At 43.4% G+C, this 27,273-nt stretch overlaps 2 protein-coding genes across 2 annotated transcripts; one reads left to right on the top strand and one right to left on the bottom strand.

The window, feature by feature from the left end:
• Positions 1 to 16,117: 16,117 nt before the first annotated feature.
• Positions 16,118 to 17,076, top strand: LOC137231138 (olfactory receptor 52B4-like). The gene is made up of 2 exons (XM_067751677.1): positions 16,118 to 16,808; positions 16,883 to 17,076. Exons 1-2 carry the CDS (start codon positions 16,118 to 16,120, stop codon positions 17,074 to 17,076), a joined length of 885 nt encoding a protein of 294 aa, XP_067607778.1.
• A 1,607-nt stretch (positions 17,077 to 18,683) lies between these two features.
• On the bottom strand, positions 18,684 to 27,025 carry TRIM21 (tripartite motif containing 21). Its single transcript, XM_067750118.1, has 7 exons — positions 26,918 to 27,025; positions 25,359 to 25,813; positions 24,763 to 24,858; positions 23,436 to 23,666; positions 20,700 to 20,722; positions 19,922 to 20,022; positions 18,684 to 19,628 (listed from the first exon to the last, which is right to left on the bottom strand). The coding sequence occupies exons 2-7, from the start codon at positions 25,764 to 25,766 to the stop codon at positions 19,078 to 19,080; spliced, it is 1,410 nt and encodes a 469-aa protein (XP_067606219.1). The 5' UTR covers positions 25,767 to 25,813; positions 26,918 to 27,025; the 3' UTR covers positions 18,684 to 19,077.
• Between the last annotated feature and the right edge of the window lie 248 nt (positions 27,026 to 27,273).

Genomic DNA, 27,273 nt, shown 5'->3' with positions numbered 1-27,273 from the left:
CCGGAAGCCTGTGCAGACCGCCACTGCCAGGGTCCCGGGATCCAGGGACAAATTCCCCGGGAGAACGCACAGCGCGCCTCAGGCTGGTGCAACGTCACGCCAGCCTCTGCCGCCAGCAGGCTCGCCCCGCACTCTGTACCCCCTCCCCCCGCAACCCCGGCCTGAGTGAGTCAGAGCCTCCAATCAGCTGCTCCTTTAACCCCGCCCTGTCTAAGCGGGAACAGAAGCCCTCAGGCGACCTACACCCACAGGCGGGGCCAAATCCAAACTGAACCCCAGGAGCTGTGCGAACAAAGAAGAGAAAGGGAAATTTCTCCCAGCAGCCTCAGGAGCAGCGGATTAAATCTCCACCATCAACTTGATGTGCCCTGAATCTGTGGAATACCTGAATAGACAACGAATCATCCCAAATTGAGGAGGTGGACTTTGGGAGCAAAGATATATTATTTTTCCCCCTTTTTCTCTTTTTGTGAGTGTGTATGTGTATGCTTCTGTGTGTGATTTTGTCTGTATAGCTTTGCTTTCACCATTTGTCCTAGGGTTCTGTCTGTCCTTTTCTTTAAACAAAGAAACAAACAACCCAATCCAAAAATGGGCAGACCTAAATAGACATTTCTCCAAAGAAGATATACAGATTGCCAACAAACACATGAAAGAATGCTCAACATCATTAATCATTAGAGAAATGCAAATCAAAACTACAATGAGATATCATCTCACACCAGTCAGAATGGCCATCAGCAAAAAATCTAGAAACAATAAATGCTGGAGAGGGTATGGAGAAAAGGGAACACTCTTGCACTGCTGGTGGGAATGTGAATTGGTTCAGCCACTATGGAGAACAGTATGGAGATTCCTTAAAAAACTACAAATAGAACTACCATATGACCCAGCAATCCCACTACTGGGCATATACCCTGAGAAAACCATAATTCAAAAAGAGTCATGTACCAAAATGTTCATTGCAGCTCTATTTACAATAGCCTGGAGATGGAAACAGGCTAAGTGTCCATCAACAGATGAATGGATAAAGAAGATGTGGCATATATATACAATGGAATATTACTCAGCCATAAAAAGAAATGAAATTGAGCTATTTGTAATGAGGTGGATGGACCTAGAGTCTGTCATACGGAGTGAAGTAAGTCAGAAAGAGAAAGACAAATACCGTATGCTGACACATATATATGCAATTTAAGGGAAAAAAATGTCATGAAGAACCTAGGGATAAGACATGAATAAAGACACAGACCTACTAGAGAATGGACTTGAGGATATGGGGAGGGGGAAGCGTAAGCTGTGACAAAGCGAGAAAGTGGCATGGACATATATACACTACCAAACGTAGAATAGATAGCTAGTGGGAAGCAGCCGCATAGCACAGGGAGATCAGCTCGGTGGTTTGTGACCACCTAGAGAGGTGGGATAGGGAGGGTGGGATGGAGGGAGAAGCAAGAGGGAAGAGATATGGGAACATATGTATATGTATAACTGATTCACTTTGTTATAAAGCAGAAACTAACATATCATTGTAAAGCAGTTATACTCCAATAAAGATGTAAAAAAAATTTCTTTTTCCTAATAATTATTTTTAGTTTTAATTATTTTATTTTATTTTACTTTATTTTATTTTATCTTCTTCTTCCTTTCTTCCTTCCTTTTCTTTCTCCCTTTTATTCTGAGCCATGTGGATGACAGGCTCTAGGTGCTCCAGCCAGGCATCAGGGCTGTGCCTCTGAGATGGGAGAGGGAAGTTCAGGACACGGGTCCACAAGAGACCTCCCAGCTCCACGTAATATCAAACGGCGGAAATCTCCCAGAGATCTCCATCTCAATGCCAAGACCCAGCTCCACTCAAGGACCAGCAAGCTACAGTGCTGGACACCCTACGCCAAACAACTAGCAAGACAGGAACACAACTCCATCCATGAGCACAGAGGCTGCCTAAAATCATAAGGCCATAAACACCCCAAAACACACCATGAGACGTGGACTTGCCCACCAGAAAGACAAGATCCAGCCTCCTCCACCAGAACACAGGCACTAATCCCCTCCACCAGGAAGCCTACACAACCCACTGATCCAACCTTAGCCACTGGGGACAGACACCAAAAACAACGGGAACTATGAACCTGCAGCCTGCGAAAAGGAGACCCCAAACACAGTAAGTTAAGCATAATGAGAAGACAGAGAAACAGCAGATGAAGGAGCAAGATAAAAACCCACCAGACCTAACAAATGAAGAGGAAATAGGCAGTCTACCTGAAAAAGAATTCAGAATAATGATAGTAAAGGTGATCCAATATATTGGAAATAGAATGGAGAAAATACAAGAAACGTTTAAAAAAGACCTAGAAGAACTACAGAGCAAACAGTGATGAACAACACAATAAATGAAACTAAAAATTCTCTAGATGGGATCAATAGCAGAATAACGGAGACAGAAGAACGGATAAGTGACCTGGAAGATAAAATAGTGGCAATAATTACTGCAGAGCAGAATAAAGAAAAAAGAATGAAAAGCACTGAGGACAGTCTCAGAGACCTCTGGGGCAACATTAAACGCATTAAGTTTCTAATGATCTCCTTAGCTCTATCCAATAAGCTGTTTAACCAATCCATTGTTTTAATGTTTTTAATTTCAAGGATTGCATTAAAAAATTAATAGATATTATTTTTTAAGAGTAGTTTTAAGTTTATAGAAAGTAGAGAGAGTTCCCATATACACCCTACCCCCTTCCTCCTCCTTTGATCAGAGAGTTTCCCCTATTATTAGCGTCTTGCATTAGTGTGGCACATTTGTTACAGTTAATGAACCAATACTGATACATTATCATTAATGAAAGACTGTAGCTTATATTAGGGTACACTCTTTGTGTTGTATAGTTTATGGGTTTTGAAAAATGTATAATGACATGTATCCACCATTATAGTACTATTCAGAATATTTTCAATGCCCTAAAAATCCCTGTTTGCCCCTATTTATCCCTCTCCTGCTCCCTCAAAATTCCTGAAAGCCATGGATTTTTTTTTTTACTATCTCCATAGATTTACCTTTTTCCAGAATGTCATAAGGTTGGTATCATACAGCATGTAACCTTTACAGAGCACCTTATTTTGCTGAGTATAATGCTTTTAAAATTCCACCATGTCTTTTTGTCTTATCTCACTTCTTTATATTGCTGAATAATATTCCATTGTTCGGATGTACCTGAGTTTGTTCATCCATTCACCTGTTCAAAGGCATTTTGGCTGCTTCCAAAATTTAGCAATTATGCATAAAGATTCTGTAAATGTCTGTGTGCAGGTTTTTGTGTAGACATAAATTTTCAGCTTCTTTGGGTAAATACTAAGAAGTGTGATTGCTGGATCATGTGGTAAGAGTATGTTTAGCTTTGTAGGAAACTGCAGAACAGTTTTCTAAAGTGTCTTTACCATTTTGCATTTCTACCAGCAATGAATAAGAGTCCTATTGATCCACATTCTTACCAGCATTTGGTATTGTTAGTGTATTGGATTTTAGCCATTCTACTAGGTGTGTAGTGGTAACTCATTGTTGTTTTAATTTGCATTTCCTTAATGAAGTATGATGATATTGGGTATTTTTTCATATGCTCATTTGACATCTCATTGGACCCTCCTTACCAGGACAGCTATTGGTTAATTTATCAACATTTTCCTCCCCAGACTATACAATCACTGCAAGTTTTAGCCCAAATAATGCTTTGCAGGTTCATGACTATGAATGCTCAGGCTAACCTTTCTTATTGGTGTCCAGAGAACAAATGGAGGGATTATTACTTGACAGGAGAGACAGTTCCTCAGCAAGAAGGAATGAAGAGAGGGTAGGAGCAGATGTAGTTGTGTTTTAAGATTTAGAGTCTTGAATTTGTGTGGGTTTCTCACTGATCAGTTCTGATTTAGTAGGCTACCTTTTCTGCCAAAGGTAGAGAGGTGGGTTCTTGAATCAAGGTTGGAGGTTTGAATAGGGTGTACACACGAAGCATTAATTAGGTGGAGTGGGGGAATGAGCTGACTTGAGCAAAATGTGTAAACTGGGCTCTGTTGGTAGCCTAGGTTGGTAATCATTTAATGGCACCATTCTGTTCTCTGGGTGACTACCCAAATCTAGTTATTGATTTGGTGTATAATAACTTTGGGATGGGCCAGAAAGAATGGAGAAAAAGATTTAAAGGATTTGAGAATACTTAGAAGAGATTTATTATAATGAAGAGCATGGAATCTAAACTTAAGAATCAGAGAGTGGGTTGGTGGTTTGGAAAGAAAATTGTAGTGTTAATAGATTAGCAGTTTTTGTGATGCTTAAAAAACAGGCATAGTTAAGACATATTTGGGCTTAAGTACTTATGGCTGGACAGTGGGATGTTAGAATTAGTGAATTTGGAAAAGGAGAAAGGAGGTGGTTATGGGAGTGCATAACTACAGTAGAGTGAAGGGAAAGACAACTCAGATTAGGAGGAAATGGAATCAAGAGCACAGGATGAAGAATTAGCTTTCCACATGGACACCGAAGTCCCTCTAATACTAATGTAATGACTTGCATGCATTTGTTTATGAGGGAATTGAAAAGAACTTAAGACAGCATTGAAGAGTAGAAGGAAGATAGCATGAGTCTCAAAGCAGAATTAGTCTATAAGAAAGTGAATGAGCATTATTTTGGAACAAAACCTGGGAAATATTTGGAAGTAAAAATGGCCCCCAAATCAGTTTATAACTTTAAAATATCAAGAGCTCCCACAAGTTCTAAATATATGGCAGCAAAGTACTAATGAACAAAAATACTTAACTGGAGGATTTTGCTTTTTGTCTTTGTACCATAAATTCCACAAAGACACCTGTGTTGTTCACTCTTGTATTGCAAAGTGCCTGGCACAGAGTAGGTTGCCAGTGAAAAAATTTAACTTTGTCACAAAAAAAGAACTCTAAATAATTATGAAAGTATGAGAAAATTATATCAATAAAAACTACATAGAAATAGAAACATTGCCATAATAATTTCCTTCTTTTGAATATTGAATATTTAAATAAAATAATCTGGAAAACATACAGAAGTTTATCTATAAATATACTCATCACAGGGCTTCTCTGGTGGCGCAGTGGTTGAGAGTCCGCCTGCCGATGCGGGAGACACGGGTTCGTGCCCCGGTCCGGGAAGATCTCACATGCCGCGGAGCGGCTGGGCCCCTGAGCCATGGCCGCTGAGCCTGCGCGTCTGGAGCCTGTGCTCCGCAACGGGAGAGGCCACAACAGTGAGAGGCCCACGTACTGCAAAAAAAAAAATATATATATATATATATATATATATATATGTGTATATATATATATATATATATATATATATATACTCATCACAGAATTTTTTTAGTGAAGTATAGTTGGTTTATAATATTCTATTAGTTTCAGATGTACATCAAAGTGATTCAGTTATATATATAATTTTTTCAGATAATTTTTCATTATAAGTTTTTACAAGATATTGAATATTTTCTCCTGTGTTACACAGTAAATCCTGTTGCTTACCTATTTTATATATAATGGTGTGTATATACTCCTAATTTATCCCCCCTCTTTCCCCTTTGGTATACATAAGTTTGTTTTCTATGTTTTGTCACAGAATATATTTTTTAATGTCTTTATTGGAGTATAATTGCTTTACAATGTTGTGTTAGTTTCTGCTGTACAACAAAGTGAATCAGCTATATGTATATATGTATTGCTATATTCCCTCCCTCTTGAGCCTCCCTCCCACCCTCCCTATCCCACTCCTCTAAGTCATCACAAAGCATCGAGCTGATCTCCCTGTGCTATGCAGCAGCTTCCCACTAGCCATACATTTTACATCTGTTAGTATATATATATCAGTGCTACTCTCTCACTTCATACCACTTACCCTTCCCCACCGTGTCCTCAAGTCCGTTCTCTACATCTGCATCTTTATTCCTGCACTGCCACTAGGTTAATCAGTACCGTTTTTTTAAGATTCCATATATGTGCGTTAGCATACGGTATTTGTTTTTCTCTTTCTGACTTACTTCACTCTGTATGACAGACTCTAGGTCCATCCACCTCATTACAAATAACTCAATTTCATTTCTTTTTATGGCTGAGTAATATTCCATCATATATATTTGCCACATCTTCTTATCCATTCATCTGTCGGTTTAGGTTGCTTCCATGTCCTGGCTATTGTAAATAGTGCTACAGTGAACATTGTGGTACATGTCTCTTTTTGAATTATGGTTTTCTCAGGGTATATGCCCAGTAGTGGGATTGCTGGGTCATATGGTAGTTCTGTTTTTAGGTTTTAAGGAACCTCCATACTGTTCTCTATAGTGACTGTATCAATTTACATTCCCACCAACAGTGCAGGAGGGTTCCCTTTTTTCCACACCTTCTCCAGCATTTATTGTTTGTAGATTTTTTGATGATGGCCATTCTGACCTGTGTGAGGTGATACCTCATTGTGGTTTTGATTTGCATTTCTCTAATGATTAGTGATGTTGAGCATCTTTTCATGTGTTTGGCAATCTGTATGTCTTCTTTGGAGAAATGTCTATTTCGGTCTTCTGCTCATTTTGGGATTGGGTTGTTTGTATTTTTAATATTGAGCTGCATGAGCTGCTTGTATATTTTGGAGATTAATCCTTTGTCAGTTGCTTTGTTTGCAAATATTTTCACCCATTCTGAGGGTTGTCTTTTCCTCTTGTTTATGGTTTCCTTTTCTGTGCAAAAGCTTTTAAGTTTCATTAGGTCCCATTTGTTTATTTTTGTTTTTATTTCCATTCCTCTAGGAGGTAGATGAAAAAGGATCTTGCTGTGATTTATGTCACAGAGTGTTCTGCCTATGTTTTCCTTAAGAGTTTTATAGTGCCTGGCCTTACATTTATGTCTTTAATCCATTTTGAGTTTATTATTGTGTATGGTGTTAGGGAGTGTTCTAATTTCATTCTTTTACATGTAGCTGTCCAGTTTTCCCAGCACCACTTATTGAAGAGGCTATCTTTTCTCCACTGTATATTCTTGCCTCCTTTGTCAAACATAAGGTGACCATATGTGTGTGGGTTTATCTCTGGGCTTTCTATCCTGTTCCATTGATCTATATTTCTGTTTTTGTTCCAGTACCATACTGTCTTGATTACTGTTGCTTTGTAGTATAGTACGAAGTCAGGGAGCCTGATTCCTCCAGCTCCATTTTTCTTTCTCAAGATTGCTTTGGCTATTCTGGGTCTTCCGTGTTTCCATACAATTTGTAAATTTTTTTGTTCTAGTTCTGTGAAAAATGCCATTGGTAATTTGATAGGGATTGCACTGAATCTATAGATTGCTGTGGGTAGTAGAGTCATTTTCACAATGTTGATTCTTCCAATCCAAGAACATGGTATATCTTTCCATCTGTTTGTATCGTCTTTGATTTCTTTCATCAGTCATCATAGAATACATTTAACAGAGGAAAATGGAAGCTATATAAATATTCAATATTAGTGGATAGGTTAAACATATTGTAGTACATCACCAAGGTGGAATATTTAGTTACATATTTTTTCAAGAAGTACTTACAGAGTACAGGCATACATCATTTTACTGTGCTTTGCTTTATTGCACTTTGCAGATATTGCATTTTTTTTAGAAATAGAAGGTCTGTGGCAACCCTGCATCGAGCAAGTCTATCAGCACAATTTTTCCAGCAGCATTTGTTCACTTTGTGCCTCTTTGTCACATTTTGATATTTCTCTCAGTATTTCAAACCTTTTCATTATTATTATATTTATTATAGTGAACTGTGATCAGTGATCTTTGATCTTACTGTTGTAATTGTTTTGGGGTGGCAAGAACTGTTTGTACGTAAGACAGAGAAAACTTGATGATAAATGTGTGAGTTTTGACTGCTCATCTCTCTCCCTCTCCTTAAGCCTCTCTATTGCCTGAGATGCAACAATATTGAAATTAGGTCAATTAATAACCCTACAATAGCCTTCTTGTGTTCAAGTGAGGGAAGAGTCACACATTTCTCACTTTAAATCAAAAGCTAAAAATGATTAAACTTAATGGGGAAGACATGTTGAAAGCCAACATAGGCTGAAAGCTAGGACTCTTGTGCTAAACAGTTAGCCAAGTTGGAAATGCAAAGGAAGTTCCTGAAGGAAATTAAAAGTGCCACTCCAGGGCTTCCCTGGTGGTGCAGTGGCTGAGGGTCCGCCTGCCGATGCAGGGGACACGGGTTCGTGCCCCGATCTGGGAAGATCCCACGTACCACGGAGTGGCTAGGCCCGTGAGCCATGGCCGCTGAGCTTGCACGTTCGGAGCCTGTGCTCCACAACGGGAGAAGCCACAACAGTGAGAGGCCCGCGTACCGCAAAAAAAAAAAAAAAAGTGCCACTCCAGTGAATGATGAGAAAGTCAAACAGCCTTATTACTGATATGGAGAAATTTAGTGGTCTGGATAGAAGATCCAAGAAGCCACAACATTCCCTTAAGCTAAAGTCTAATCCAGAGCAAGCCCCAAACTCTCTTAAATTCTATGAAGACTGAGAGAACTGAGGAAGTTGCAGAAGAAGAGTTTGAATGTAGCAGAGGTTGGTTCATGAGGTTTAAGAAAAGAAGCCATCATACAACATTAAAGTGCAAGATGAAGCAGCAAGTACTAATGTAGAAGCTGCAGCAAGTTATCCGGAAGATATAGCTAAGATAGTTAATGAAGGTGGCTACACTAAACAACCGAGTTTCAATGCAGATGAAACAGCCTTGTATTGGAAGGAGATGCCATTGAGCACTTTCAGAGCTAGAGAGGAGGTCAATGCCTGGCTTCAAACTTCAAAGAACAGGCTGACTTTCTCGTCAGGGAATGATGCAGCTGGTAAATTTAAGTTGAAGCCAATGCTCACTTACCATTCCAAAATCCCAGGGCTCTTAAGAATTATGCTAAATCTACTCTGCCTGTGCTCTAAAATGGAAGGACAAAGCCTGGATGACAGCACATCTATTTACAACATGGTTTACGGAATAGTTTAAGCCACTGTTGAGACCTACTGCTCAGAAAAAGAGACTCCTTTCAAACTGTTACTGCTCATTGACAATGACCTTGTCACCCAAGAGCTCTGATGAAAGATGTACAATGAAATTAATATTGCTTTCATGACTGCTAACACAATATTCCTTCTACAGTCCATGGATCAAGGAGTAATATTTAAGTCTTGTTATATAAGAAACACATTTCATACGGCTATAGCTGCCATTGATAGTGATTCCCCTGGTGGACATGGACAAAGTAAATTGAAATCCTTCTGGAAAAGATTCACCATTCCAGATACTATTAAGAACATTCATGATTTATGGTAAGAGGTCAAAATATCAACATTAACAGGAGTTTGGAAGAAGCTAAGTCCAAGACTCATGGATAACTTTGAAAGGTTCAAGACTTCAGTGGAGGAAGTAACTGCAGAAGTGGTGGAAATAGCAAGAGAACTGGAATTAGAAGATGAGCCTGAAGATGTGACTAAATTGCTGCAATCTCATGATAAAACTTTAGTGGATTAAGAGTTGCTTCTTACGGATGAGCAAAGAAAGTGGTTTCTTAAGATGGAATCTACTCCTGGTGAAGATACTGTGAAACCGTTGAAATGACAACAAAGGATTTAGAATATTACAGAGGCTTAGTTGATAAAGCAGCAGCAGGGTTTGAGATGACTGACTTCAATTTTGAAGGAAGTTCTACTGTGGGTAAAATGCTGTCAAACAGCACTGCATGTTACAGAGAAATCGTTTGTGAAAAGAAGAGTCAATCAATGTGGTAAACTTCATTGTTGTTTTATTTTAAGAAATTGCCACAGATACCTAACTTTCAGCCACCACCATCCTGACTAGTCAGCAACCATCAACACAGAAGCAAGATCCTTCACTAACAAAAAGATTAGGACTCGCTGAAGCCTCAGATGATGGGTAACATTTTTTAGCAATAAAGTATTTTTAAATTAAGGTATGTACATTGTTTTTTAAAGACAATGCTATTGCACACATAATAGACTAGTATAGTGTAAATATATTTTGGATACACGGGGAAATAAAAAATTTGTGTCATTGCTTTATTGTGATATTCACTTTATTGTGGTGGTCTGGATCTGAACCAGCAATATCCCTGAGGTATTCCTGTACTAACTATGTGTGTGGCATTGTGTCATACTGAAGACAAATGCAGCTGTAATAAAGGAGCAGAACAAAAATGTTGACAGAACATTTGTTACCAATGAAAATTTCTATATTATGAAATTAAAGAGCATGGCACGTGTACAATATGATCCATCATCACAATGTAAAAATCCATAAATAGAGCAGAGAAAAAACCTGGAGGGTTATCAATGAAAATGTTCCAGTGAAAATCCCCTGAAAAAGGGAACCGTGGTACACTGTTGGTGGGAATGTAATTGGGGGCAGCCACTGTGGAAAACAGTATGGAGGGTCTTCAAAATACTAAAAATAAAACTACCGACTTCCCTGATGGTGCAGTGGTTAAGAATCCACCTACCAATGCAGGGGACATGGGTTTGAGCCCTAGTCCGGGAAGACCCCACATGTCGCGGAGCAACTAAGCCCTCACGCCACAACTATGGAGCCTGAGCTCTAGAGCCCGTGTGCCACAACTACTGAAGCCCGTGCGCCTAGAGCCCGTGCTCCATAACAATGAGAAGCCCATGCACCGCAATGAAGAGTAGCCCCTGCTCGCCGCAACTAGAGAAAGCCCCCATGCAGCAACAAAGACCCAACGCAGCCAAAAAACAAAAACAAAAGAAAACTACCATTTGACCCAGAAATTCCACTGTTGGGTATATATCCCCCCCCAAAAATGCTAATTCAAAAAGATACACCCCAATATTCATAGCAGCACTATTTACAGTTGACAAGATATGGAAGTGTCCAACAGATGAATGGATAAAGAAGATATACACACACACACACACACACAATGGAATGCTACTCAGCCATAACAAGGAATGAAGATTTGCCATTTGCAACAACATGGATGGACCTGGAGTGTATTATGCTAAGTGAAATAAGTCAGACAGAGAAAGACAAATACTGGATGATGTCACTTATATGAGGAACCTAAAAAATACAACAAACTAGTGGATATAACAGAAAAGAAACAGACTCACAGATATAGAGAACAAACTAGTGGTTACCAGTGGGGGGAGGAAAGGGAGGAGGAGCTATACAGGGGGAGGGGATTAAGAGGTACAAACTATTATATATAAAATAAGCTACAGAGATATGTTGTACAACACAAGGAACATAACCAATATTTTATAATAACTGTAAATGGAATATAACCTTTAAAAATTGTGAATTACTATATTGTACACTTGTAACATATAGAATTGTACATCAACTCTACTTCGATGAAAATAAATAAATAATTAAAAAAGAAAATCCTTCAATGAAAGAATCAAAGCATTAGTCTCAATACAAAACAATATAATTAAATTTTAAGTGGATTTGATTTTGTTCAACATCTTATTATGGTGCCGTTAACATAGTTAGCACTTAATACACATTGGCTTGAATGAGTGGTGAATGAATACATGAATGTTTGAGAGACTCTATAGCAGGGATCCCCAGCCCGCAGGCCACGGACCGGTACCAGTCCGTGGCCTGTTAGGAACCGGGCTGCACAGCAGGAGATAAGTGGCGGGCAAGCGAGCTGTATTTACAGCTGCTTCCCATTGCTCGCATTACTGCCTGAGCTCCGCCTCCTGTCAGATCAGCTGCGGCATTAGATTCTCATAGGAGCGGGAACCTTACTGTGAACTGCGCATGCGAGGGATCTGGGTTGCAAGCTCCTTATGAGAATCTAATGTTTGATGATCTGAGGTGGAGCTGAGGCGGTGATGCTGGCACTGGGGAGCGGCCACAAATATAGATTATCATTAGCAGAGAGGTTTGACTGCACAGAGACCATAATAAACCAGTTGCTTGCCGACTCATATCAAAACCCTATCAGTGAGTGGCAAGTGAAAAAAAGCTAAGGGCTCCCTGTGATTCTGCATCATGGTGAGTTGTATCATTATTTAATTATATATTACAATGTAATAATAATAGAAATAAAGTGCACAATAAATGTAATGCCCTTGAATCATCCTGAAACCTGCCCTCACCCCCCCGCCCCCACTCTCTGTGGAAAAATTGTCTTCCACGAAACCAGCCCCTGGTGCCAAAAATGTTGGGGACCGCTGCTCTATAAGACTCCAGCTCCTGAAGCGTTTCTATGCCTTCTGGAAGTCAGGGTTGATGAAGATAAACTGGAATAAGTTCCGGGGACTTGACCAAGCTCCGGGGACTTAACCACACTCCCATTCCTTGCCCTGACCTCTCACTCCAAAACTTCTCTCCCACCTCCTTTTCTCTCTTAAGCTCATATAACCTCTCTGGCATTCTTTTCACATGAGGCTTCTGGCACTCAGACAAGAAGGGTTAAGGACTTTACAGTTTCATCACGAAGGAGATCCTCAGTAGAGGAGATCCTAGGGGAGAAGAGAGTCACATGAGTAAGCCCATGGTCCCCAAAGATGCTCAGAGAAAAAATAATTTGCCCTGCAGTTCCTCCTCCGGCTTGGTCCCCTGGCCATTGAACACAGTCTGCTGGTTATTGGAATACCCTGCCACCTAGGCAGGGGCATGGCTCCAGTCTGCGATTCCTGATGGCTGTGATAGACAGTTTGGGGTGAAGAGAGATGTAGGTTGCTACTGACCAGGGTGGGCTGGTGCCTCTTTGGGTCCTTCTGCCTATGGGCAGGAATGGTGGGGATATAGGAGGTGGGAAACGCTGAGTTTATTGATGAGAGAGATGGGAAACAATAATGAATTGTCTTCATCCTTTGGTCACCCAATAGAGGCTGTATTTGGAATTCTCCATCCCCTGAGAGCAGAGTCAGAGAGGACAGACCAAAATGTGTCTGCAGAAGCTTTGTGGCATGGTGGAAACAGTGGCATGATAGGCAAGAAATCTTAACTCACTTCCTCTGTGGCCTTGGGAAAATTACCTTTCCTTCTGTGGCTTTTATAAATAATAAATCATACAGCAAGATTATTCTAAAGCAGGGATTGCCAAAATTTTTTTGTAAAGGGCAACAGCAAATATTTTAAGTTTCAAATGTGGTCTCCACTGCGACTATTCAATCTGTCCCACGAAAGCAGTCACAGACAATATGTAAGTAACTGGGCGTGGTTGTGTTCCAATAAGATTTTATTTATAAAAGAAGGCGGTGGGCAGGATTTGGCCCACAGGCAGCAGTTTGACGACCGCTGGTATAAAGTGTCAACCAGCATTGATATTTTACATCTCTGATTCATGTTTGGGCAATTCCAGGGTGGAACTGGTGAAGCAGGGTGGGGGGTTGTCTTGTGAATTGCATTCCCAGAGAGAGTTCTTTGTTCTGGCCTATGTTATAGGACTGTCAGGCTGGAGGCAGAGGTAAGAGTTGAATAACATTTGGAATCTCCACCTCCCTGAGGAAACTGATTTAATGGGAGGAAAGCTAGCATGCTGAATGGAGATAGGCAAAGTTATGACTTAGATAAGAGACAGTGAGTTTGACTGGGTAATGACTGTGCGAATTTCGGTGGGTATCTACATGAAGGAAAGTTTAAAAGTGTGTGTGCGTGTGTGTGTGTGTGCTTGCGTTCATGGGGAAGGGCCGTTTGTGTGAATAGGGAAAATGTGTGTTAGTGTGTAAATCATCAAAATTTGTGTGAGTAAATATGTGTGTTGTGACTGTATAAATGAATGTGTATGATAATATGGTAATATGAATGAAAGTTTGTGTGTTTGTGGATTTGAAGCAGGCAGAGCTGGAACTGAACTCAGGTAGGTCTAAAGCCCATATGATTTTTCCTCTATTACATTGTCTTACATGTCTCAGACATTCTGGCAAAATAAAAGAATGAGAAGGGAGTGGAGGGGAAGCCAAAGAAAGGTGGTTAGGTAATCAACAAACAAGTGGACGTTTCAAAAGCTAATGGAAGCTTTGGCTCTAATAATCTTGGTTTCAAATATCAGCTTAGCCTCTAACAGGTTGTTTGGCTTTGGGCAGTTGCCTATATGAGATTAGTTTCTTCACGCAGGAACTAGTGATACTTTCAATTTCATACGTTTGTTGCAATAATTACAAATAATAAATATATCTAACAGTAGATATTTAATGGTTTCTATCATCAAATAAAGAAGTATTAATGATAGAAATTGGAGATTACTAGTAATAAGAAATGAAAACTAATATTAGATTTGGCAACTATGATATGATAGATTATTTTGGAAAAGGAAGCTTTAGTGGCACATTGGTGTTATAAGTAAAATGGCATTGGGTAAAGATTACGAGGGTGGTAAGAGGATAGATGAAGAGAGTGCACATCTCTCCTTTTGTAAAGCTGAGGTGAACAGGGGAAGAGACACACTAAGGAGAAGGGGCCAGCAGAGAGGGAGAGTTTGAAATTACCAGTGACAGATTAATGGAGAGAAGGTTGGGATCCAGTGCACCAATGGAGGGCTGAGCCTTGAATGGGAGCGAGAGGGAAAAGACAATTCAAATATAAATTTGTAGGTGGCAGAATGAGGGTGGTTAAGGGAATTAACAACAGGTGACTTTTGTTTTCTCCCTTGGATCAGGAGTCAGGAAACCACAAGCACCTGATGAAGGGGACCAAGGTGGAGTAAGGTAGATGTGATGTGATTCAAAGCATGGTGTGGGTAGCCAAATTCTAGCTCCACCATTTACCAGCCAGGTGACCTTGGGTGAGGGGATGATGAACTCTCTAAGCTCTCTTTGCTCTCCTTTGGTAAAATGGGAAAATGAGTACAGTTATCTCACATGGTGGTGATTGAGATAATGCACGTGCAGCCCTTAGTGCAGAGCTGCTCCTAAACGATCCGTCTCAGTCCTCCAACCTGCCTCTTTCTTTCCCCACCCTTCTTACACAGTACTGCCAGAGAGAGAGCGACCCAAAATGCAAACTGCACCATGCCGTTCTCTCACTACAAACCCTTCAGTGGCTCCAACTGCTTCAACATAAATTCTAAATTCCTTACACTTGTACCCAAAGCCCTAAGTGATGTGGCCCCTACTTCACTGCCTGACATTATTTCCTATCATTACGTGCCATGTCCTCCAGGCTATGGTAACCCTGAATCATGATAATTTTCCTCCAAACTCCACGTCCTTTCAGATCTCTGTGACTTTGTGTTCTCCCCTCCCCTCATGACTTTACTTGGCAAACTCTTACTTATTTGTCAAGGTTCAACTCAGGGTGGCACCTTTAGAAAAACTTTTCTGAACTCCTAGAAAACTTTCCATGTTTCCACAGCCCCTGTGTTTAACATTCTTCTACACTATCTGTATTGTAGAGCTATTTTGTTTAATTGTCTGTCTCCCCTCAAGTAGGTCCTCCAGGAGCCATGGTACGTGCTCAGTGTGTTCAGTAAGGTTTGTTAAATTGATAACTCAGTTACCATTTGCCTTTTGAGATGCATATCCCATTCTGATGGTCCAAGTGGAAACTGCAGTGATATTCACAGCTCTCAACTGTTTGTAACCATCTGATGCTAAGAGCCTATGGCATTCTAGAGCTGGAACCACTCTCTTACAGATATCTAGTTCAACTTTAGTTTTAAAGTGATAAAAGAGAAACCCAGAGCAGGGAAGTGATTTTACTGAGATCACATAGCTGGTGAATAGAATGGCAAGGTACGCGGGCCTCTCACTGTTGTGGCCTCTCCTGTTGCGGAGCACAGGCTCCGGACGCGCAGGCTCAGCGGCCATGGCTCACGGGCCCAGCCGCTCCGCGGCATGTGGGATCTTCCCGGACCGGGGCACGAACCCGTGTCCCCTGCATCGGCAGGCGGACCCTCAACCACTGCGCCACCAGGGAAGCCCTGGCAAGGAGTTTTAACCCATGTTTCCTGATATCCTGACCAGGTCCCTTTCTACTTCTCATTCAGTGAAAAGTGATCTGTTTCCACTTCCCCCACTCCAGCCCCATTCACCATTTTGGAAAGAGAGAAGAGATGACTGCCAAATCCCATATACCAACATCCAAATGACTCATCCCAGGCATGGCAACCCCCAACCACACTGGTACCAGCCATTCACTCTTCATTCTGCTGGGGATCCCTGGCCTGGAAGACCAGCACATATGGATCTCTCGCCCCTTCTTTATTTCTCACCTTGTTGCTGTCCTTGGGAATAGCCTCCTTGTCTTCATCGTCGTCACTGAATGCAGCCTCCATGAACCCACGTACTTCTTCCTCTGCATGCTGGCTGTGGCTGACCTCATCTTGTCCACTACCACTGTGCCCAAAGCCCTGGCCGTATTCCGGTTCCATGCTGGAGAGATTTCCCTCGATGGCTGTGCCGCCCAAATCCTCTTCATCCATGCCACCTTCATTGCTGAATCGGTAATCCTGTTGGCCATGGCATTTGACTGCTCTGTGGCCATCTGTGACCCACTGCACTATGTCAGTGTGCCCCATTGTGAAGTAATCATAAGGGTTGGTCTGGCTGTGGTCCTGAGGAGCTTCTCTGTGACACTCCCAGGTGTGTTCCTGGTGAAGAGACCACCTTTCTGCCATAGCAATGTGCTACCACATACCTACTGTGAGCACATGGCTGTTGCTAAATTTGCTTGTGCTGACATTCGTGTCAATGTCTGGTATGGCTTGTCTGCTCTGCTCTCTACTGCAATGATAGATGCCTTGCACATCTGGGTTTCCTATACCTTCATCCTCAACGCAGTCTTCCGCCTCCCTTCCTGAGGAGCTTGGCAAAAGGCCCTAGGCACGTGTGGCTCCCATCTTGGGGTCATTTCCATGTTCAACTTACTGGCATTTTTACCATAATCGCCCAGCAGTTTGGGCATCATGTTCCTCCTTATGCCCACATTCTGCTGGCAAACATCTGCATGTTTGAAGGGAACATCAAACATCCTCAACTGAAGGGAAAAACTTGCCACCATCATTTACATTGGTCAAACCCAAGACAGAGACACAGAGAAGCAGAAAAGCTGATTTCGTAACCTACTCTTCTATTAAAAAATATTTCTCTATGACCCATGTTGGGTATACAGAATCCAACCCTCCCCCAGTACATCCCATTCATAGAGGACTGAGTTCTCCTCCATATTCTCTCCAGTGGATCAACCAAGGCACTGGTCGACTTTGCCAACTTACACTGATTTAACTCTGTGATGTTGTCTCTTGCCTGAGGACTCTGTTCTTTTTATCTTTCCATCAAAGTATCTTCTTTCTGTCCAGTGTTGAGATAGACCATTACTCATTCTTAGAAACAACTCCTTTATCAATAGGCTCTTTTTAAGGTCACTGACGTCTTTGTATAGTATCTAAGTTTTTCATGAAATATTTAGATGTGCTAAGGGCAATCTGAGATTCTATTTAGATAAGGAATCAGGGTTCCTAGAAGGATAGTGGCTCTCAGGCAGCCTACTGATGCTCAGGTGTAGAACTTCATTGTGCCAACCTTCAAAGCTTAAATTCGAGAGGTTGATGAAACCAGGTGACACTGTTACCTCCATCCTGGCCTTCACACCAGTGAGGGTTCAACTGGAGAAGGAGAACTAGCAGGAGATAAATATTAAGAGATTTACTTATTTATTGCAAAACATTCACATATGCAACAGTGGGAGCCGGCAAAGCAAGTTGTAAATCCGCAGGGCAGGCTATCAGGAAGGGGACGCGGGGACTCTTGGGCATGCGTTGAAGCTTCTGTTCACAAATGGAATAGCTTCAGGAAAGCCTCAGATCTGGCCCTTAGGGACTTTCATCTGATTGAACATTAGGCCCACCCAGCTTATCTAAGACAGTCTCCCTTACTTAAAGTCAAATGATTATGGACTTTGATGACATCTACAACAATACCTTCACAGCAACATCTGGATTAGTGTTTGATTGAAAAACTGGGGGCTTATAGCCTAGGCAAGTTGGCATATCAAAACCCATCACACCTGCCATTTATATTGATATGCCCTTTAACCAGCTCCACTAACAACAAGACGTGGTTGGGAGATAATAGTGGGAATGGGGCAGCACATCCGGCTGGATATTTAACATGGCAATCGGAGACACGCATAATTCAGCCTTTATTTTACCTTTTTTTTTTTTCTTTTGGCTGCACCACGGGGCTTGCGGATCTTAGTTCCCTGACCAGGGATTGAACCCGCACCCTCAGCAGTGAAAGCGCGGAGTCCTAACTGCTGGGCCACCAGGGAATTACCTCAGCCTTTATTTATTTTTATTTTTATTTTTATTTTTTTCAGCCTTTATTTTAAAAGTGTGGCTGCTGGGCTTCCCTGGTGGCGCAGTGGTTGAGAGTCTGCCTGCCGATGCAGGAGACACAGGTTCGTGCCCTGGTCCGGGAGGATCCCACATGCCGCGGAGTGGCTGGGCCCGTGAGCCATGGCCGCTGAGCCTGTGCGTCCGGAGCCTGTGCTCCGCAACGCGAGAGGCCACAACAGTGAGAGGCCTGTGTACCGCAAAAAAAAAAAAAAAAAAAAAAAGTGTGGCTGCTAATGGCTGTTTTTCTATAGGCAGTGGGGAGCCACTCATGATCTGATGCGTGTACGTTGGAAAGATAATCCTAGATGTGTACGAGACAGGAATGATGGGATAGACTGAGGCCCAATTTATTTAGGAAGCCCTTTGCAAGATACATAGTAGGGATCTGACCAAAGGCCTAGAGATGGAGAGGAGACAACAAAACTCGAATCACATAAGGAAGGCAGAAACATGTTTTAGTTGATCCAGATGAGTTTGGGGGCCAAATACAAGTAGCTTGTTTCATGGAGGGAATCATGAGGCAATGCAGGGCAGGAATATTGGTGTTGCAGGTCATTTGATATAGACCTCCGGTGACCTCCCTGCCAAAGTTTGCCTGCTGGCATCCTGACACCTCTGCAGAGACAAAGGTGGTTTGGAGTTCATGGGCAAAGGAGACAGGGCCAGTGGCTGAGAAGGGGAACCAACAGAGAGGTGCTGGTGTCCAGAGAGAGCCATCTGGATCCCTACCAGCCCATCGTCAGTGGACAGAGGGTCAGAGGGGCTGCATTTCTTCCTCCGTCATTGAAACCAGGATTGAAGAAGGGCCGCAGAGCTCCAGTGAAGGCACATTCAGAGAAGGTGTACATGAGGGAGCCATGGTCAGTGATGTTGTAGAAGGAAACAGTGCTGGCCTCATAGTCTAGGAAGATCCCAACTCGGCGTGGAGGCACCTGAAGGTGGAGGGGAGTCTGGGGGCAGGTGCCAGCCTCATAGTTTTGTTTGTTCCATAGCCAAATTGTCCAGAAGCCATTGTCAGGGCTGAGCAAAAACCGCCCCTTCCTCTTCACGGAGTCTCTACAAACCCCCAGGTCCCAGGCCTCCTTTCCCGTCACATCTACCTCCCAGTAAACTTTTCCAGAGTCAAAGCTCTGGGTACCCAGGACCATGGGGTAGGTATCAAATCTCTCCTCGTTTTCAGGCACTTCCTGCTGGGTGTCTCCAAGCCTCACTTGTCTCCGATTCTCCGAAAGGATGAGCCACGGATTGGCTGTTTGTGGATCCAGAGTGACGTGTACTGCAGAGAGAAGACTACAGTCAGGCCAGGAGAGTGTGGGGAGTCAGTGACCCTGTGTCTGGTGGGGGGATGAGGATGAAAGGGTGACCCTGAGCCTCACTGGGTGAGAAATGACCCCCTAGCCAACTCTGACCCTTGCCCTGACCTTTGAGGGAACCACCTTCCCTATTTCTGCCCCTGCCCCACCTACTCTGACCTGCCATCTCTCCGCCACCCTGGGATGCACTGTGAAGCCTCCTCATCCCCTTTCACTCCCCGGCAGGCCAGTCCCACAACCCTGGTACTGGCCTCACCTCCACATGTCCTCAGCATCTTCTTAACCCCGGGCACATAGCACACATTCCTCAGGTCTGGGGAGGTGACGTCCAGCTCCTTCAGGTTCCAAGACTCACTCCTGGGGGAAAAAGAGTTAGAGACCCTGACTCCAACTCCTACCTCACCCAATTCCTGTTGCTATAATCGCCTTCGGGGATGACTGATAATTTAATGTAATGCAAATTTGCAAAAACACCTCCCGTGTTAGGATTCCTGAGGGTGAAGGGCAAAAGGAGGTAGGATTTAGTGTCTATCCAAGCCTTGCTGGCTACAATGGGCCTCTGCAGCACCTGGACAGTCTGTACCTCCACTCCGAGCCTGAGCTCACCACGCAAGCACATTCTGTTTCATTTTACATCAAGGTGTCTGATACAGGCTGAATCACTTCCACGAGGAACCTAAGGAGTCTCACCCCTATCGTGGGTCTTACCCATGGCTCTTTCTGGGAGGTCTGAAACTGGTTAGATTCTTTTTAAAGAAAGAGTCCCAGCAGGCTGTAGACTCAGAACTTCCCTGTTGGTCATAACTTCACTTTGTGAAGACGTTACAATCCAATTACTCTGGGCAACTCACCAACTGAGATGTCCATTAATTAGCCTTCTGAGACCAGAAAATATTTTATGGAGGATTGGGTCTTTGAGAATAGGGAAGAGGATGGGTATAACTTCAGTGCACATTTTCTAACTCAAAACCGTTTTTCACAGGTATATATGCCTCCTGCTGCCCCATCCTCTAACAAAGAAAACCTCTCCTTACCTTTCCAGGACACTTTTCACCTCCTGAGGAGAAAAGAGACAGAGAGTAAGATCTGGAGTTATTGGTTTACGACTGAGACTTCAGTCCTGTGGGTGACGCGATGCCACCCTGAGGTCCACAGGATACTGCTCGCTGCCCCATCCCTCTGGGCCAAGGCCCAAAAGATGCTTCTGACCAGCTTGGAACAAAAGGCATGTGTGGGTGCTTGTGGGGGAAGCAGAAACCCAGCATGGGTGTGACTTACAGTTAGGGGAAGCAAGAGCAGCTTACAAACTCTGACTCAGAAGACAAATTAAAAAGACCAGATTCTTGGTGGGGGTGGGTGGGAGAGAAAAAAGGGGCAGAAATAGCCAGGCTGGCTGAGGCCCAGAGACAGTCACAGAGAAAGAATGGCCAAGTCAGCATGCACAGAACGCACAGAAACTGCCCTTATCTGTGGGCTTGCACCATTCGGGGAGGAAGGGCTGGCTAGTTAGAGCTCTGTCCTCTGCTGTAGTTAATGTAGCCCCCGTCACGTATGTGAAACCAAAACGTCTGAGAATATTCTGTGGCAGGGGTTGGGGTCCCTACCTGGGGAACTGGCAGGCTCCTAGGCCCAGGCAAAAGTGCCTTAGAAAGCTCTGCTCAATGCTGGGCAGAAGCAAGATTTAGATAACGGCAAGAAGACAGCCTGCCAAGTCAAATCAATCCTGTGGGCTTTTCTGCACAAACCAGAAATGGCTTCATGACCATATCTGACCCAGAGACAGTGAAAAGGTGTGGGGAAAAGAGGAACCATAGAATGTTACAGCATAGAGGGACTTTTGAGACCATCTAGTCCAAAGGTTCCCAAAGTGAGGCAAGCATTATCATTGGTGGATATGAGATGACTTTAAGTAGAACACACATCAATGAATGTATAAAAACTAGTTAAAAAAAATAAATTCATTGATGTGTGTTCTACTTAATACCTCTAACTATTCAGGTGAACTTGGTTAAGCTTTAGTCTCTCACTAAGTCTCTTCACATCTCTGCACCTTAGTTTTCTCATCTATGAAATGGGGATAACAGTAGCATCCAACTCATTGTGTTGTCATGAGGGACTAAACACCTGGCATGTTATATATACTATTTAAGAATTTGCAGTTATTAATATTGTTACGAAATACATTAGAAGAGGTATCAGTAACATAACACATGGCTACTATTGCTTAGGACAAATTTCTTTTTCTTTCTTTTTTTTGTATAACTTGTCTTGTTTAATTATTACTAAACTCCTATTAGGTAAGTGCTGTTATTTATATTCCATTTACAGATTAGGAAACAGGCATAGAACAAGCAAAGTCACAAGGATAGCCATATAACTCAATAATTCGTGCAATTAGCATATACAGCTAAGCTATATTACCAAATGAGAACACTGGCTTAGGCCAAATAAGGGAGAAACGAAGTCACATTTTAATATTTCTCTAAAATTCTCATTTCCTGGTCCTGATTTTCCTGGGAGGACAAAATTATGCTCACAAGGTTTAATTTTATTTTCTCAGTTATTTTACTTTTAGCTTTATTTCCTCATTTCCAATCTACTGTTTTTATGTTCAGTAGCTAGTTAATAATATAAATGACAATAAAATTAACTAACATTTATGCAACCACATACTGTATTCCAGGTACTGTTCTAAGCATTTTATATGTACTGAAACCGAGCAGGACCCTGTGTGGCTTTCCCAAGAGCAGACTTTTTTTTGTCCCATCTCTTTTTTCTTTTTTTTTAAATTGAAGTATAGTTGATTTTAATTGAAGTATAGTTAATATTTCAGGTGTATGGCAAAGTGATTCAGTTACACATATATATATATATATACATATCGATTCTTTTTCAGATTCTTTTCCATTATAGATTATTGCAAGATATTGAATACAGTTCCCTGTGCTATTCAGTAGGTCCTTGTTATTTATCTATTTTATATATAGTAGTGTATATCTGTTAGTCCCAAACCTCTAATTTATCTCCCACCCCCTTTCCCCCTTGGTAACCATAAGTCTGTTTTTTATGTCTGTGAGTCTGTTTCTGTTTTGTAAAATAAGTTCCTTTGTATTATTTTTTTAGATTCCACATATAAGTGATATCATGATATTTGTCTTTGAGGACAAATTTCCTTTTAAACTAAATTTATTCAGGTAAAAGAGTGAGACAATTTAAAGAAAAAAGTAACATGCTCAAATCATTTGGGTAGTTCACAGAAGTAGCAGAAAGTGTAAAGACGATAAATTTATGACTAAAGCCTGGGGAACCCCTGTTATTTAGCCCACTCCCTCCCCCTTGTTTCACAAATGGAGAAATTAGGTCTAGGAAAGGAAAATGACAACTTAGGGTAACAGAATTGGTGGCAGGGCTGGGGCTGGTCTACTGTCTCTCTGAGATATGTAATACTCTAATATCCATTTAACATATGAGAAACCTGATCCTCAGAAAGATTAAGGTACTTTCTCAAGGTCATGAATCTGGTATGTATTAGAGCAGGCACTTAGCAGAGATGTCCATTTCTTTTAACGGCTGCATGGAATATTCCCACCTAAATTTGTACCTTTCCATGCCTTGAATGCAAACCACTCATGGGTCTGAATTCCAGTTTGTTTTATTTAAGAAAACTCCAGGGACCAAGTCTCTGTGTGCTCTGAAGGTAGCCCTGAAGAGCTCTGGCTTTTTTCAATTACTCCTTGAATCTCAGAGGGGAGCCCGTCCTCAGGCCTCACCTGCAGCAGTTCCAGCGCTGAGCCCCGACTCCTCCTGTCTAGTTCTGAGATCAGCTCCTGCAGGGCCTGGCTCTGCTGGGCCAGGCTGGCCTCAGTGGCCCCCAGGACTCTCAGCTGTTCCCTCTCATCCTCCTCCAGCTTCTGCAGTTGCCTCTGCTCCTCTTCAGCCAGGAAGTTTTTCTGTCTTACAAACTCTTTGTGAATCCTCAATTTGTGTCCCTCAACCTTCCCCTTTGGTGTCAATGGAAAGAAAAGAGGTGGTTTTTTTTTTTTTTTTTTTTTTTAAATCACAGTCTCCTAAGCTTTGGGAATGGAAGTGCCCATATCTATTTCTATTCCTGGAAGACTCACCACTCTGGCTCTGTCTGGGAATAAACACACACATCTACAATTTTGCTGGGGAGGTGGGGGGCTGAGGCTCCTGGGACTAAGAGGGGAACAGGGCTGCCGGGGGTGCACCATGGCTGCCCTGCAACCACAGCGGCATCCGCCTATGGTATCGGAGATTTCCTCAACCTCCTTCAAATCGCCACCCAAACATGCCCCTTGGTCTTCATATCTCAGTGAGTAACTGAGGGAGTAACATCTGGCCCCACTGCCAACAACCTCGCAAAGACAGGCTCACAACCCCGTTCCTAAGTTCTGGGGAAAAGGAGTCTTTGGGATATTCTTGGCTTGCTCTCTCCTGCTTGTAACTGGAGGGTCACTCGATGACACAGGATGGCCCCTTTTGCCACCACAGCCTGACTCACCCTTCCCCGGTCCCAAATCTTCCTCTTCTGGGATCTCCTGGCCATGAGCTCCTTCCCCTCCCTTCTAGTCCCTGGCATGCCCCGCCTCCTAATTCCTGGTACAGAACAAGCTGTAGCTCTCCATTACACTTGGACCAGTGATCTGGACATGGTCAAGCAACCAACTGGTCAGACTGTTTTTCCTACCTTAGACCTTGATGGTTCCCTTAAGCCTGTTCCTCACAGCCCGTGTCATTTCCCGACGGGCCAAGTCATTGGCATCTCTCCTGGGATTCCTCTGTCCCAGACACTGAGGCTCTGTGCTGTTATCTCCAGAGACTGGGCTCAAGGAGAAGGAGCTTCAGGGTGTGTCTCGTCCCTCAGCAGCTTCTCTTAAGACTCTCCATCTGATTGGGAGCTCTCTTTGAGCTCCACCCTTTTTTATTCCCCTCCCTCAGGAGACCTAGGGGACAGCTGGTTCTTGAGGAGTGAGATATAGGGACTGGCATAGCTATGGTTAGGGCTTTCTTGAGTCCAGGACCCTGGACCCTCCCCAGGCTTCTGATCTAAGCTTCCCTTCAGGACATGACTCTTGCCTTCCAGGCTGCTTTCTTCTTTGCAACATCCACTTCCAACTTCTCAGTCAACCTCTGCTTGTTTCTTAGTTTCTGTAGTGCCACCTGGAGCTTCTCCTGCAGAGAAAGATAGCAGGTTAATGCCCACTCAGATCAAGAAGTAAGATGCGGTGGCATGAGGTGGGGGAAGATCATACTGATTCTTAGAAAAGTCTGAGTGCAGAGGATGAGCAAGAACTAGAGTCTGTTTGGGGTAGGAATTCTGTGGATGGGAAGACTTTGGAAAAAGCCTGATGTTTCTTACAAAATAGAGCCACACTGTTGGGGTAGTAGGGATGGGGGCACTGCTCATTCTTAATTAACCAGGAGGCCACAGGGAAACATGATCCATGCAGCATTTTCCCATAGCATATACCCTGCTCCTGGGGAATGAGAAAATTGTGCTGAGCTTGCAATTCTCCCCTTAAATAAGACACAGAAGGCAGGAGACCCCCATCCTTTCCCCATCCCCTCAACTCCACAGGTGACTCTCTCCCATTCCCAGCCCTGGGGAACAAAGCAGTCATCAAGGCCCTATCTGCTTTCTACCCGTTCGTGCCTCCATGCTAAGGCCTCACCTGGTACTCCTGAGCTGCTTCCTCAATAGGGACCATGGGGTGGTCACGGTGTTTCTGGGACTGGGAACACACCCAGCAAAGGGCCTTCCCATCTTCCTTACAAAATAGGTGAAGTTTCTCTCTGTGCACCACACACAGCTCCCCTTGTGTGCCCTCCTTGGCATCCTGGCTGATTTTTCTAAGATTCTCCACCATGTTGGCCACCTGTCGATTGGGCCGGAGGTTCCGGAGCAGGAAGCGGTGCCGGCACACAGGACAGACGCTGCCCCCAATTTTCCCAACCTCAGAGATGCATTCCTGGCAGAAGCTGTGACCACATTCGATGCTCACGGGCTCCACCATGGGATCCAGGCAGATAGAGCACGTGACCTCCTCCCACATCATTGTCAAGGGCACTGCTGAGGCCATAGGGGTAATGTTCCTATTAAGCACCACTGGGGAGATCTTCCAGTAGCCTAGTGGGAGAGAAGAGGAAAGGAGGAGATGAGAAGAGCTGTGTGAGAAAAGCAAGACAATTCAAGGGAAACCACCAGGGAGAGTGAGCTGGAGGGGGTGAAAACAAGAAAAGAAAAGGAACTCAACCTGAATAACAAGAGCTTCTCCTCCATAGTCTGGTTCACTGATCCAGTCAGACAGAAGGGGAAACTGAGTCCCCAAAAGAGATAGCAAAAATTGTTGAGAACCTGAGATACTGCTGGTTACAATTTGACTTTCATCATGTCCATCCCTTCTTAAGCCCTCAGTGCTCAGGCTTTACCTGTCCATCTTCCATCTCAGGCCACTGGTCTTTGACTCCGTTGACAGCTAATCCTAATAGTAGCGACCATTTACCATGCACCTTCCATGTGCCAGGTGCTACATACTTCACATAGATCTTCATTAAGTTTTGCAATAATGGCAGGAACTATCTATATCTATCTATCTGTAATATGAATATATATAAGAATATTTATATTTATTCTTACATATTCTCATAAGTATGTATATATATCTGTATGTGCACATATGTATATGTGTATATACATATGTGTATACACACACACATACACACAAATGTGTGGTTGGTTGAGCACTCCCTGGGCTCTTCTCTCAGCTACTCTGAACCTGGCACCTGTCTTCGTTTCTTCCAGGGCATAGACCCATACGTTTCTAACATTCTAAGCAACCCTGTCCCTCTCACCTCCAGAGGGGGCCTTTTGGGGATAGGAGTCTCAGGGATTGCAGAACCACCCCACACCGGGCTCCCCTGGACCACCCTCCGAGCTAGGTTGCCATCCTAGTTCTCCCAGTTTCCCTGGGTCCTTCATCCCAGCTCAGGTGCCGGCAGCAGGGCAGCCCGAGTTCATTCTTGGAAGTCAGGTTCGCAGCCCAGCCTCCACCCAGGCAGCAGGGGAAGAACTGCTGGGTTAGGGTTGAGGGAGACCTGCTGCGAAGGGAAAACTGAGATCGAAGGCTCTAGGGGTGGGAACTGCTTAGGAAGGGGCTCTTCAGATCTGGGGAAGGGGAGAGAGGTCCCCAAGGCAGGGCTGGGGTACCTCCGTCTAGCCAAATTCACTCACCTTTTCAAAGACCTTAGCAGGTAGTAGCCGGCTCCCTGTTTCACTTTCGATTTCCTGTCAAAGACCCGTCTGAAAGGGAGGGGGGCGGAGCAGGAGGTGAGTGGGAGGGGCAAAGGGAGGAGGAAGGAGGAGGGGTTGAGGTGCGGCCTGCGACGGGAACCGTGGGCGGGGTTTTTTGGAGGCTGGGGCTGAGTGAAAGCTCCGCAGCATTTAGTCCTTGCTTTGCGCTCCCTCTCGTGTCCTCACTGTCTGAGAGTAAAATATCGTTATCTGCTGCGTGGAGGAGTCATGCTGCTTTATCTGACACTGGTCATCACCCCACGCCTAAGTGGTGTGCCCGCGTGCAGGAGCGACTT

The sequence above is a fragment of the Pseudorca crassidens genome, chromosome 9, assembly GCF_039906515.1.
Source record: "Pseudorca crassidens isolate mPseCra1 chromosome 9, mPseCra1.hap1, whole genome shotgun sequence".
NCBI classification, from domain to species: Eukaryota; Metazoa; Chordata; class Mammalia; order Artiodactyla; family Delphinidae; genus Pseudorca; species Pseudorca crassidens.
Note: the sequence above shows the minus strand (reverse complement) of the source record. Positions and strands in the feature narration are given on the sequence as shown.